Genomic DNA, 13899 nt, shown 5'->3' with positions numbered 1-13899 from the left:
CCACCCCCTGCCGGCACCGATGGCTGACTGACATGACCCTCTTTCTCCCCTGCCCCCAATCATCACAGAGGCACAAATCCCCGCCCCCCCCCCCCCCCGCCCCCCCCCGCTCTAAGACCTCTATCAGCACACCTGCAAGTGATGATTTGGCTTCTCCTCCATGGGAACAAGACAAACTGCATTAAACTCACTGGAATGCTCTAATGGGCATGTGATTCGCCCAAACTGCCTGCAGCTGATCTGCCCTAACAAGAGACAGTTCCATAAAAACCCCAAGGATGGACAGACAGTAAAGTAAAAGGTAAAAGTAAAGTTTATTTATTAGTATCACAACTGGCTTACATTAACACTGCAATGAAGTTACTGTGAAAATCCCCTGGTCGCCACACTCCAGCGCCAGTTCAGATACACTGAGGGAGATTTTAGCATGGCCAATGTAGCTAACCAGCACGTCTTTCGGAATATGGGAGGAAGCCGGAGCACCCAGAGGAAACCCATGCAGACACGGGGAGAGCGTGCAGACTCCACACAGTGACCCAAGCCGGGAATTGAACCCGAATCCCTGGCGTTATGAGGCAGCAGTGCTAACCACTGTGCCACCGTACCGCCAGTGCAGGATGAAATGGCCTCCAGGAAGACGGCTCCCCATTTTTCAGATGCTGATCTGGCCAGGTTGCTGGTGGCGGTGGAGGCAAAGCGGGATACCCTTTTCTACCCAGCAGGACGTCGTCCCAAAGGAAGGGATGGAAATGCAGCCTGGGAGGTGCTGGCAGCATGCGTTAGTGCCAGAGCACTGGTCAGGAGAACCAGGAAGCAGTGCCGCAAAAACTGCATGACCTAATTCGGGCAGCAAGTGTGAGCGTTTCACCTCATCTTGCATCTTTCCCCTAAATGAACCTCAGATGCCCCCATCCCCAGCATCCTGCATGCTTTCAGCCCCTGACCCTCAGACACATTCCTTTTGCTCCCCCAGGAGTATCAGAACCCTTGCCCTCTGAGGGCTACCCCCTGAAACCCTGCAGGACTCATGCCATCAGATTTTACATGGCACCTTCTGTCCCCGCAAGCGAAGAATACTCATAATCGTCGGGAGAGGGCGAAGACAGGGGGTCATGTGCCTGAAATCTGGGTCCTCACCCCCTTTGAGGAGTGGGCACTGGAACTTGTGGGAGAGGAGGGGATGCGGGCCATTAATGACAGCATGGTCAGGCTGGAGCATAGAAGTGAGCACCTGCCAACCCTCCACTTGTTGGAGAAATCTCAAGTAAGTTGCATACAGCCCAGATTCCTCTCTCTCCCTTGCACTTAACCTTGTGTTCTAAGTTGCAGGAAGGGACCCTGATGCATCTGGGCCATCTGGCATCATTGCTCCCACTGCTGCTCCCATTCATCCTGCCCCTGACAGCTCAGAAGACTCCTCAGAGGAAGCCAATGAAGGGACCTCCGAGGCGGCATCAGTTTTGCATCAGCTTCCACCTCACAACTCACCATCCCAGAAACTCTCACATTGGTGGGTCAAGTTAGTGGCGAGGCATCTGAGTCACTATCTGGAGAGCACGACACATCTCTTGATGTGCATCAGGTGGAGGAAGGAACGTCCGAGGTCTCTGGCACACAGGGGCCTGCCGGAGGTCAGGACTCAGCTGGCTCCACGCTACATGCTGGGCCTATATGATCACTTCCCTCTCAGCTGCTGGAGATGCAGCAACAGAACCACGTATTGCAGGAGGGGCTGAAAGCAACACTGGACCGACTGTGAGGCTGTTGGGAGGAGTGCCAAAGCTTTCAGGTGGACCAGTTATTGCTTGTCTTGTGTGGTTGGCCTGGTTCCCAGGCCAACACTGCAAGGGTGGTGTCTGCAGTGGAAAGCCTGGGGCAGAAAATCCTCACCATGAGAGGCAAGGTCCAAGCGATGACCGAGTCACAGCAGGCCACGGCGGAGTCCCAGAGGGCCACGGTCGAGTCACAGCAGGCCACAGCTGAGGGCCTCAAAAGGCTTCTCAAGATTCTGTGGCCCATGGCTGAGAGGCTCGAGAGCTTGCAGGAGACCCAGTGGGACAGTGCTGAGACATAGTGGGCAATGGCAGCAGCCCTTGAGAACGTGGCCCAGTCACAGACAGTCATGGCTGAGGGGCTGCAGAGTGTGGCCCAGGCTCAGAGAGCACTTGCTGCTGCCATTGACAGGTGGCCTCTGACTCACGGCCATCGCAAGAACACAGGTGGTCCTTCAGGACTCGCAGGGCCAGGTGATGCCAGAGCTTCTGGAGCTCACTGCGGAAGACCAATCCAGCTGCAGCGAACGAGGTCATTGAGGCAGATGAGCTGGGATGATTGGGAGTGAAGCTCGCTAATTACATTGTGATGAATGCAAAAAAATGTAAATTGACGTATCACCAGTTTTGGGCAGGGTCCCAATCGTGCCGATTATTTTTTTCTTGGTAAGATGAGAATGGATGCGAAAACGGACACCATTCCCACTAGTCGCATCACAACATTTTCCCACCGCAAAATGGGCGCGATGAGGTCGTATAATTCCGTCCATTGTGTTTCAGATTCCATCATAAATACCAAAGAAGAAGCTTGGCATAGTTAACAAATTCATCTCAGATTTTATATTTGTTATTGCAAATAAGAAATGTAACAAATTTGTATTGTAGATTTGAAAACATTTTTTGCAGTTTGGAAGAAGTGACCACACCCAAGGTGTCAATACATCTGTTTTCTCCACAAATGCTCATTGACTTGTTGCATTTTTCCAGCATGTCCTGTTTTTATTTCAGCTTTCTGGCATCTGCAGTATCTTGCCTTTTCTCATAACAGAGATTTGTAATTTCTCTGCTTTTTCTTACTCTAATATTTTTCATCTTAATGCTAAATCTCCTTACCTAAACAGATGTAGAAATGTCCCAATTGCTATGAGCAGCACTAATACTCCGATATACTTCTCCGTATACTGCAGAGGACCATGATCATTTTATAAAGAATAACAGATGGCTCAAACTTCAAGGAGGAAGTTCAGATGAAACCACAATTAAACTAAACCAATTTTTATAGAAATGCAAAACTGAAAATGTGTTGCAGCCTTAAACGTAGTCTTGCCATCTTAAAATAAAAATGTAATACCAATATTGCTCATGGAAAGAGGTAATATACAGTTTGTGACATGGAATAGAATATATCTCAAGCATATACCATGCTAGTGAAAAATCAATGGATGTAGTCAAGTAGACAAAGAACTCTCATACAAGTGAATGAATGATTTTATTAATTATTTGCATAGATCCACTAATATCACCAACACTAATTTATATTAGTTTTTTATATTCATTTTTTAATTTATAACCAGACGTGCTGGTTTGGTGCATTCACCAAGCTAGTTTCTCCCTCACTGTACCCGAACAGGCGCCGGAGTGTGGCGACTAGGGGATTTTCACAGTAACTTCATTGCAGTGTTAATTAAAGCCTACTTGTGACTAATAAATAAATAAACTTTATTTTATATCTGAATTTCTGGCTGTGTTATTTCATTCAATAAATTCAAATTTGAATTAACTGTGCTGTTGGCTTTGCAAGCATATTTTTCCCCTTGTTCATGAAAAATTGACAGTCGGAGAACGGGTAAGTAATGTGAAATGATTTACTTACTGAAACGTGAAATTTATAATATCATCACTGGAAGATTACGGAAATTTAACCTCCAGAGCACTACTGGAAACCACATTATTGATAAATTGTAGTTAGGTAAGAACTACAAAAATATTGCAGAAATAAATGTAATAAAATCACCCCCAGTATTCTTTTGGAACTGAGCATGGAATGGTACTGCAGTGCACCAATGAAATTGACAGCTACTTCTTCATTGGTAGAATATTTTCAAGTGAATTTCAGAAAATGATCAGAACATACGTTGAGGACTTGTTTAGTTCCATTATTTTGGAAGTTCCAATTACTGCAAACAATTATTTAAAACATTGAAACCAGTGTTGCCAGTATATTTATCTGAAATTTAAGGGACCAATTGGTAAAGCTTGTTGTTTTCTTGCAAATCTTTTCCAATCTAATACTTTCACCAATTTATGACTACATTTGCAATTCTCAACAAGGTAAGCCTTTGACATGGATGAGGTCAGACGACCATCAAAAAATGTTGCATAACGTTTTGGAACTGATTGTGAAAATTAATACGGATACTGGTGTTTTTCCGATGGTGGAGGTGGCCCGCCATTGGCTGGCAGTGGGATTTTCCAGTCCCACCGATGTCTATTGGGTTCTGTGTGCCCTGCACCCTCTACCTCTGGGGAATGTGGAACAGGGGGTTGCTATTTTCCAATCCCACCATCGGGAAGGATGGGAAAATTTCAGCAATTGTCTCAAATCCATCCAAAAGCCAAAGTTGTCCAAAAAACTGACAATTTTGTAATGTGCCGTGCATCAATTTTAATTGAGTAAAATGAAGAAAATAACTGAGCTGGACAATTCAGTTAGATGCTTCATTGGTTCAATGTGGCGCTGAACTAGTTCTCCGCTTCGCTGCTTGCATGCCAGTCTATATTCGCACTTTGAGTGACCATTGAGCCCACCCGATCTGGTTTAGCCCGTAGTGCCCATGGGCCCAAAATGCTCAACCCAAAATCTGCAAGATCTGAAATCTGGCATGGCTTCTGTCCTGAGCATGCCGGTTTATGGTTATAGTTATTCACCGTATTATTAACCATTTTCCTAATCTACAGGTTCTCAATGTGGTCCTGACCAAATATACTTTAACTGCAGTGCTCCTGTGAGTGGCTTTGATGCAAGTGTAGGAGCAGGGTGTAGAGATACCTGTGAAAATCTACTCTTAAACATTTCATGCCCGGAATCCATGCCATGTCAGTCAGGATGTGTTTGCCCATCTGGGTAAGTAACCACTATTTCAGCAATATTAAATAAGTGATGCATGCCAAGAATGTATAGTTAATCAGTAAGACTAAAGGCAATGCTAATTATGTTACTATGGGTGGGACTTTACAGCTGGTCCTGCCGACATGGGTTCCCCGGTGATGGAGGATGTGAGCAATGGGAAACCTCATTGATAGCAGCGGACCAGAAGATCCCAGAAGGGGGGTGGGCAATAATTTTGTCTAAGGCTGATGATATATGTGTGTGAAACAGACCTAATAAACCCAAGGTAATAACACAGTCAGTCTGCCAAGGGAGAGCTTCTCCTGCATTCATAGGACTCAGTCTCCCAGATAGCTATATATTAATATTAGGAAAACATGTTGGCAGCACTCTCTTAAAATTGCAAAGACTCTATACTAAATTGCAAATATACCAAACTCAATGCAGAGATTTACCACTTTTTAAACCAAATTTCATACTTAAATGCTGTGTACTGTATCTGAGGTGATGAGTTCCAGGAGGGGAGCCTTATACCTTGTCTTGTGTCTTCACTATTGGACTATGTTTCTGTTTTCGTTTTCTGATCCTCTGCTAAATCTTCTGAGGAGTGGCAGTCACTGTCAGAATGCCATTCTGCTGCTATTTATTTACCTTGCACCCAAGTTCTACATTTTCATTCGGACTTCCAAACCAGGTCCCGGAATCCTTCCCTGGGGGAAGCCAAGCCATGCCCCTCTGCCGCATTCTGGTAAGTTTAAAGGGGTCCCAGACACACTTTAACAAGCTACTGAAAGAAGGTGAGGGTGTAGGATGGCAGTTGGATGAGTGAGGGGGTAGGATGGCAGGTGGATGGGTGTGGGGCTGGATGGATAGAGAGTATCGGAGCATAGTTGGGTGTTGGTTGGGGTCATCAGGGGGTGGAGTGGTAGTTGGTGTGGGGGTAGTCAGGGTTGATGGTTAGTTGAGTAGTCAGGGATAGGAATGGTCGACGATGTTGGTAGTCAGGATGGTCTGGAGGATAGTCGTGGTGGTCAGGTAGTCAGATGGTCGGTGGGAGTGAGAGGTGGTAGTTACCAAGGAGTTAGGACTGTTTGAATTCTTCTGACTTTTTCTGGGTAACTATTCTGCTAAGTGCATCTGAACCATCCAAAGTCTGCGACTTTAACTCAGTTTCAGAGGGTCCCAGATGCAGGACAGTTACCCAATGGAAGTTGAAACTCCACAGGCAATTCCACACAGAGTCCTTTGTGTTGGAACTTCTGAGAGCTCTCCAGCACATCCTCCAGGATACAACAATCCACAGACTGGAAGATCTGAGTCCTCTGTTTTCCTGTGCTGATAATCAATAGAAATTGAACATTGCTGTGTTTGCTGGTGTGTATTGGATCACAGTTCCAATTAAAATAATCTAAACATTGTACATTTTAAATTATAATGCACAAATAGAAACAATTACTGGAGTACATACCTATTGAATCAATGTAATAATGTTCTATCATTGATGTTCAAGTCATCATTACAGAGGGAGAAATACAATGAACGGAATTTTCCGGTCATGCTTGCCCCAAGACTGGAAAATCCCACCCAGCGTCAACAGATCTTTGCATGGTCTGCCCCCGCACCTGCTACGATTTCTGTGGCGGGCTGGACGGGAAAATTCCGCCCGATATATCCTAACAATAAACTTAGATTCGGTGATTGCAACTAGATACCAGGGTTCAGAGTGGTTATCCTTAAAAAATAATATATATACACCTGAGGCCACATAAATAGCTCTAAATGAGTCAATTAAAGGTATACAAATTTACATTGTACACCTGATATACCTGCAGAGACAATGATAATTTATGATAGTTAAGCAATACATGTTTGTATTACCTATGTCATCACTATTAAAACTATGATCTATGATCATTATGCTATTTGTAAGATTGCCCTTTTCTCTCCCTCTTTGCTGATGTGTTGTGTTTAAAAGCAACAGGAAATTTGAGAAGTGGATATTCCAAATGGTGATGGCTAGGTAAACATGACAGGGTTTGAATTTTAACATGAATTAAACTGAACTCTATTTTTAGGACGATTAAAGATTAATTTTTCAATATATTCTAGGTTTTTTTCACTTTTATTCTCTGAATGTTTCTATCCAAAAGTTAGAAAGATCATTCTTTGTTGTAATTAACATTCTGGAAATGGATATACCAGTAGATATTCATTAATATGGCATATCGTTAAAAGGGGGGCAGCAGAAACGCGAAAGGAATGATGTAAGGCAAGTTCATTTACATGAACTGCAGACCCCCAACCTTACCTTCAAAGCTGTGTGCGCAAAATTTCTTAGGAAACAGGCTGTGTTTAAACAGAGAAGCACAAACCTTGATTTTGGGAATTGTCCTTCCAATGAAGGAGAAGATCATTACAACCTTGCACTTTTAATGTCTCATTCAAAGGTATGATAATAACTATTCACTGGAGTAAACAATTACATTTGGAAAATTGTCAACATGGCCACAGATGATTTTTGGAGTTCTTACCACTGGCTCTGTGCCCTGGCCATCATTTACCCTGTAAGAAGTGAATGAAATTTATGCCCCTTACAATTTATTGATGAAACTGTTGGAAATGGCAGAGACCCAGTACAGCTGGGTTTATGCCATTTCTCTGAGGACTCTGCCAAATTTATGGCAGACAATTGAGAGAATCCTTTGAGAAATTAATGGCATTCATGTTCAATACTGGACGCATTAAAACTAACTTGAAAGAATATTGAGAGTCCAGTGCATCATGTGTTCACATTTGTAAGATTTGTGTTAGAATATTAGGGGAGACAGATCATCCACCTGTTAGCTCTTACAGTCATTCATGAATTATTTCAAGAGAGCACTGCTGATGAGTGCCTAGTTGGCAGTTGTAGCACAAGATATGCACCAGTGATCAAGAATCTCTTAGTTGTCTGTCGCTACATTTTAATTAGAGTAACAAAACGCACATTATAAAATACTAGGTCAAGGCATTTGGAGAGGACCAGGAATTTAGCATGACATAGCTGTGGATCAAAATGATCTCTTTTTAAGGTGGCAAGTAACAAAATGGATATGTAGAAAGGGCACTGTTCCACTCAGTGGACTAGATGCCATTCCTGGACTTGACATCAGTGCACCATGAACAAATTTTGTGAAGATCAATAGATTTATATTCAGGATTATAGTATGATACTGAAATAGTCATGTATGTTTGGGAAATCCAGTATCTTTCTAGCTGCCAATGTGACCGCTTGAAAAATAAGGAAAGATACTGCACTGAGGAATACAATAGGCTCACAAGGTTTATTTTCTCTCTGAGGTCAGTCTGTTGTTCTCATATTCTCCAGGTTCAGCCTGTTTGCTTCATGCCTGTCACCTTGAGCAAACCCAATACAATGTTGATGCAGGAGTACTTTGGAGGGGATGGGGGTGAGTGGATGGCATGTCCTCCCAGAAATGTTGCTGACGTGCTCCAGACTGACCCACCCTGCAGTGGTAAAGCGCTGCGAGGCTGATTAACGAGGACTGAGTGGGACCTCTGCCCTTCACTTGGACAGATGTCCTGCCCTCTGGAGCAGCAGCTCTATCAGTCCTAGCAGTGCCGTGAAGATATTAGTGGCCGCTGCCAGGACTGCAGCAGAAGGAGAAGATGGATACGTGGAGCAGGGAAGTCTGGGGTCTTGGGTCGGGAAGATTAGGGTATGTTAGGGAGAGGGGCTGGGTTTAAGAGAGGGAGGGTGTAGGAAGGAACAGGGAGGTTTGATCTTAGGTGGGGGGTGGGCTAGCCCACAGTCAGCAAAGGGAAGTCCCAAGTGCAACCGCCTCGCTCCCCCCCCATCTCAATTTCTTCCTGCCCTTTAACTATCTCAGGAGTAAAATAGGGCTACCTGCTCCCACCTGGCTGTTCACTCTTTTAAGGCATGGGCCTTATTATCATAGTGAACAGGCTTGCGAACAAGCCTAATTGATCCTTCAGTCCTTATTTAAGTATTTTGTAAGGGCTGCCAATTTTGGTGTCTGCCCTTCTTATTTTGGGTGAGCTTCGGGGTGGGTGGGAAGATGGTGGGATGGGTGCCCGACCTATTTTGTGTGCCTCACCTGCGGGAAACACACCAAGGAGCATGTAAAATTCAGCTCTTTGAGTGTAAAACGATATAAGAGAAAACAATATAAACAGGCAGTAATTAATCTGTTTTCTTGATAATATAAATCAAAGCCTAGAAGGAATATTCTGTTGGGATTTCTAGAGAGCAAAATCACTATTACATTGCTTTGGAAGCAAATCTGAAGTATGATTCACTACGTAAAGTGTTCGATTCAATACAAGTTGTGGAATTCTTCATATCATTATGCAAGGCCTGCCATTTTCCATGCTGTACTACTACATTGATGCCTCTGCATTCAGTGAACCAATAACAAAGTTTATGTTCCATCTTATGTCCCATTTGCAGGATTATTGACCTTTGTGTATTATCAAAATCAGGGAAGAATGCTGGTCTACTCAAATGTCTGCCACATTTAGTTTAGGTTATAGAATTACTACTTAAGGTGACTTTAGTTGGATAATGTCTCCTAATACCAGGATCCAATATGTTCCAAGTGATTGTGCAACTGGTTTTGCAGGCTGCATCCTTGAGGTTAACACAAAGTTACTGTGAGTAGTGATTCCTCCAACATTAATCTGAGCATTTGTTGACATTCTGTTGAATGGTATGCAGTTAAATTATGATTAATAATGCCCGAGGTGACAAAAAAAACCAAGAAATGGATAGTGGCATTCGGCTAACTGAACCTCTACACTACTGACAAATACAAGGAAATTCATATGTCCCCAGGCTGATTAATTCTGTCTGTTTTCAGCTCATGCACAATATCACATTCAAACACTGATGCTCATACCATGAGTATCATGTAATACATCATTTATTATCACTGCAATATTAAATATAAACTATGAGCATAAATAGAAGTCAAGTCAGCACTTTGATTATGGTGTCAAAAGAGAATAAACTTTGTATTCATAAAATTCCTTTCATTGCCCGGAACAATCCAAGGTGCTTAGCAACCAATGAGATTCTGGGTGGGATTTTCCACTCCATGGAGTAAGCGTGGTGTCAGGCAGGAAGAGCAGTGTTTTTCCCATTGGCCGCAATGGCGGGTTTTCGTGCCTGATAGTATGCTTCTCACCTCATTGAATAGGTACCTACAGGAAACACGTTGTATCGTGGGCAGGTGGTCTGTGATTCAGCAGCCCCACCTTGGCAGATCATCGCATTATGTGCCATATTTAAACCGTACCCACACACAACCTTCTCAGTGCCTGCAGCCCAGGACTGCTGGAACAGAGAGATGGCCCCCAATGATGCTGAACCTTGAAAGCTCCATGGTCTATCTGATTTTTCTGACGAGCTAGGGCCACGGCTGCTTTCGGGGAAAATGATTGTGTCGAAGAGGAGGAATGTTCTTTTGTGGCAGTTGGGTGTCTGAAGATTGTCCTCGTGAGGTCCTTCATGTCCAGTGGTAGGAGTCATGGCATCTTCCTGGGTATCTTGAGCACACCTGTATGATGTGTTTGTGTTGAAGCTGCTTTCATAATGAGCATTCATGATATTCAAATGCCATTCCTGACATAGTGCCGTGGGAAGTGCAGAGCATCATTGAAGTCTGGACCAGATGGTCGCGACCTGTCTTCATGCTGATATAAATCTGGCTTTTTCCCTCCTACAATATTTTCCCCTCCCATCCGCAATTACATCTGCCACCGATGAAAGCAAAAACTTTCGAGCTCTATTTTGAATTGTGGTAATTTTGGTAATATAGGAAACATGGTAATGCATCTGTGAACTCTAAGTACCCAGTGAGATAACAATATAAGAACCAGATAATCTGTTTTTAATGATTTTGATTGAACGATAAATATTGGACAATGTGGAAAACTCTTCTGCTTTTTAAAATATTGCTGTCAGACCCTTTACATCAACATAATAGGACAGACATGCTTTAATGTTTCATTTGAAAGACAGCACTTCTGACAACCTAACAAGGCTAGATATCCAAAGACTACTGGGGGTTGATAGAGGGGCATGAGTTGACATGGATGGGCCATGGGAGGGGTAAACGGTGCGAAATTGGGAAGGGTTCTGGCTAGAGGGTTGAATATTAAATAAACTGACTGGGGCAAATTCCCAGAACACCAGGATGAGGCTTTTAAGCAGACTGCCTTGGCACTTGGCAGCCCTCATAGTTGCCTCCAAACTATTTTCACCAGACAAAATGTGATTGAGTAAACTACTGGGATGTTCAAAAAACATTCCTGCTCTGGACAATTCTGGAAGAGCACTGCACTCAGCAGAGCTTTGGTGAAATTTATGCTCGCCGGAGTCTGACAGCTCCGGAACTCTGCGCATGCGCATGGTCCTAATCTGTCAGTCTCCCCGTTTGCTGGTCAGCTCAATCGCTGCCCGATCGTGGCCTCCACAACAATGACCAGCAGTGGCGATTCCCCCCATCCCCCCTCATCCTGGCAGGCCCCCCCCGGCAGACCACACCCCACCCCCCCCCCACCCCCCACCTGCCCCGATCGCTGGCCTCCCTCCAGTCCAGACTGATCCCCATGCAGAGTGGCAGCGGGACCCCTCACCCCCACCAATCACCCCAGGCCCAGCCCACAATAGGCCCCACCCCCTTGGCACTGCCTGATGCCTGGTGGTCAGTGCCAAGGTGCCCCTGGGCATGGGCACTTTGCCCCTTGGGCAATGCCAGGTGGCACTGGCTGGCACTGCCAGGGTGCCCATTCCCAGGGGGCACCACCCCCTGCCGCCCGGCCCCCTTGGGGTGCCCCTATTGCCCCCCCTTCATTCCGGCGGGGTCTCCCTCAAGTTCCCCGAACCTGGGGAGCTACTCTGAACCCCGCTGAAATGAAGTACTCCTGGTGGGATAGGAGATTCAATCAGGCCTGGCAAGTTTCCAATAATGACATGCAAAACCTATTTAAAAAGATTCAAATCACTTACCTTTCTTCCCGCCGGTTTCCAGCATGGTCTGGACTCCGACTGTTCTCCAGCTCTGGGAGATGCGCACACGTTCCTGGCACATGCGCAAATCCCGGAAAAAGGCCGATGATGCATATCTCCCAGCCCAACCCGCCAGAAAAGTTGTGGGTCGCGATGGGAGAATCGCCCCCTAAGTTCCCATTTTGACTATATGGATACCGGAAAATTTGGGTTTATGCCAGCAAAAAGGAACACTTTTTTTTGATGCAATCAACCTGTCAATGAATGATATTTGTGCAATAACGTTTACAAGGCATAATATGTGATAAGGGAAAATATGTGGTGATTAAATGCAAAGATTTCAGACAGAATCGTTTCGTCAAACTGAAGCACCAGTTAATTAAAATGCCGTAGAAAACTGGAAATTGTGATTTTTCAGAATTTTATTAGAGATTTTCAGGATTTAATATAGTTACAGTACACAATCAGTTCATTGTGGAAAACAGTACTTGGTTGTGAGAAGGTATCACAGATAACTGCCAACTCATCTCTCAAAAATATCTATTCATTTTAGGGAAGTGTTCAGTAACAGAAGTGAAAAACGAATATTTCATGTTTAAGTTTCATGAGAACCAAATCAGACTTCAGCATCTTGAGCATTGCATTTGGCAAAGCTTGTTAGCGAACCTTTAGAGAAATAAAATTAACTGCAAGCTCAGTTCGTGGAACAGCCTGAGATCTCAAAGCAAGGTGTGTTAATGAAAATCCTTAAAGACCAAAAGATAATTTAATGCTAATGTTTAATCATTTGAATACAAGATGTGATATAATCATATAATCAAGTAATTATATTTGAGTGAATCTCGTGAAAGAGAGACATCTATTTGCTTGAATACAGGCTTTCCTTAGACTTATGACATAATTGGTTCCTGAAGAATGCGTCTTAAGTCGAAATGTCGCAAGTCGGAACTGATTTTCCCATAAAAACAATGTTATAAATCAAATTAGTTCCTGAACCAAATGGTCTGATACTCAATTTTGACCAAAATAATCCAGAATTTTCTGCTTAATCAATTATAAAGAATAATATAGCAATAAATTAATATTATCCAATAGCAGTGTTAAAAAAAGATTTGGAAATATAATGTTCAACCAAGTCAGAACATGTTGGAACAGCAAATGAGTGCCTTGGGACAGGGAGATGAGCAGCTCGGAACGTCAATGCACTTGTTCTCCCAAGAGTGTCAGTTGATTAATGTTGTGTGTGCTGTTCATTGTAAATGAAACGTTGTACAATCGAGGACTGCCTGTACGTGTAAAGCATGTGATATGATAGAAGTAATATGCTGAAGTGTGATGAACGTTTAGTGTGCAGAGTGGTCTCTGCACACTACTGTTTTTATAAGATTACTAATTAATCTACCACCTTTGCACAACCACAACATTTTTCATTTTCGATTACCCATTCAATCCATATATGTCCTTCCCCTTGCATGCTGCTCTCATGCACCTTATCTGTATCCTACTGTAAAGTTCTCTCCACTCTTCTACAATTCATGTGGTTAGAGGCCAGATGAGACCTTCACACCCTCAATCAATGCTTTCCTCTCCTCCTCCTCCTACATGGCCTTCATATATTTCCATCAGAGGCTTTGTTTCAAAATTTAACCTACCTTTTGTGACAAAGTAAATCAAATTTTACTGAGGAAAGGTACACTGGGCTGGATTTTGTATGCTCTCACTGGGTGTGTTTATGGTAGAGGTTGGCATGTAAAATATGGTGGGTACGCAGCTCACCTCATCTTCCCACCCAACTCAGAGCTCACCCCATAACACAACAGTTGGGTGGGCACCAAAATCAGCAGCCCGTCCACCATTTATAAATGAATAATGAAGGGTCAATGGAGCCTATTAACATGCTTGGTGTGGGAAGGCAGGCGTGGGTGGTCAGCCTGTTTAAAAAAGTTTTTAAAAGGATGGGGACAAAGGGGCTACTATCTTCGGGG

General features: G+C 43.9%; 1 protein-coding gene across 1 annotated transcript in view; it reads left to right on the top strand.

The window, feature by feature from the left end:
* Window positions 1–13899, top strand: part of otog (otogelin) — a 217048-nt gene that overhangs the window by 51372 nt on the left and 151777 nt on the right. The window contains exon 20 of the mRNA XM_078221380.1: window positions 4731–4896. Within this exon, the coding sequence (XP_078077506.1) occupies window positions 4731–4896 (166 nt within the window). The remainder of the gene's footprint in view (window positions 1–4730; window positions 4897–13899) is intronic.

This window comes from Mustelus asterias, chromosome 9 (assembly GCF_964213995.1).
Source record: "Mustelus asterias chromosome 9, sMusAst1.hap1.1, whole genome shotgun sequence".
Taxonomy (NCBI): domain Eukaryota; kingdom Metazoa; phylum Chordata; class Chondrichthyes; order Carcharhiniformes; family Triakidae; genus Mustelus; species Mustelus asterias.
This window is presented reverse-complemented; position numbering and strand designations above follow the sequence as displayed.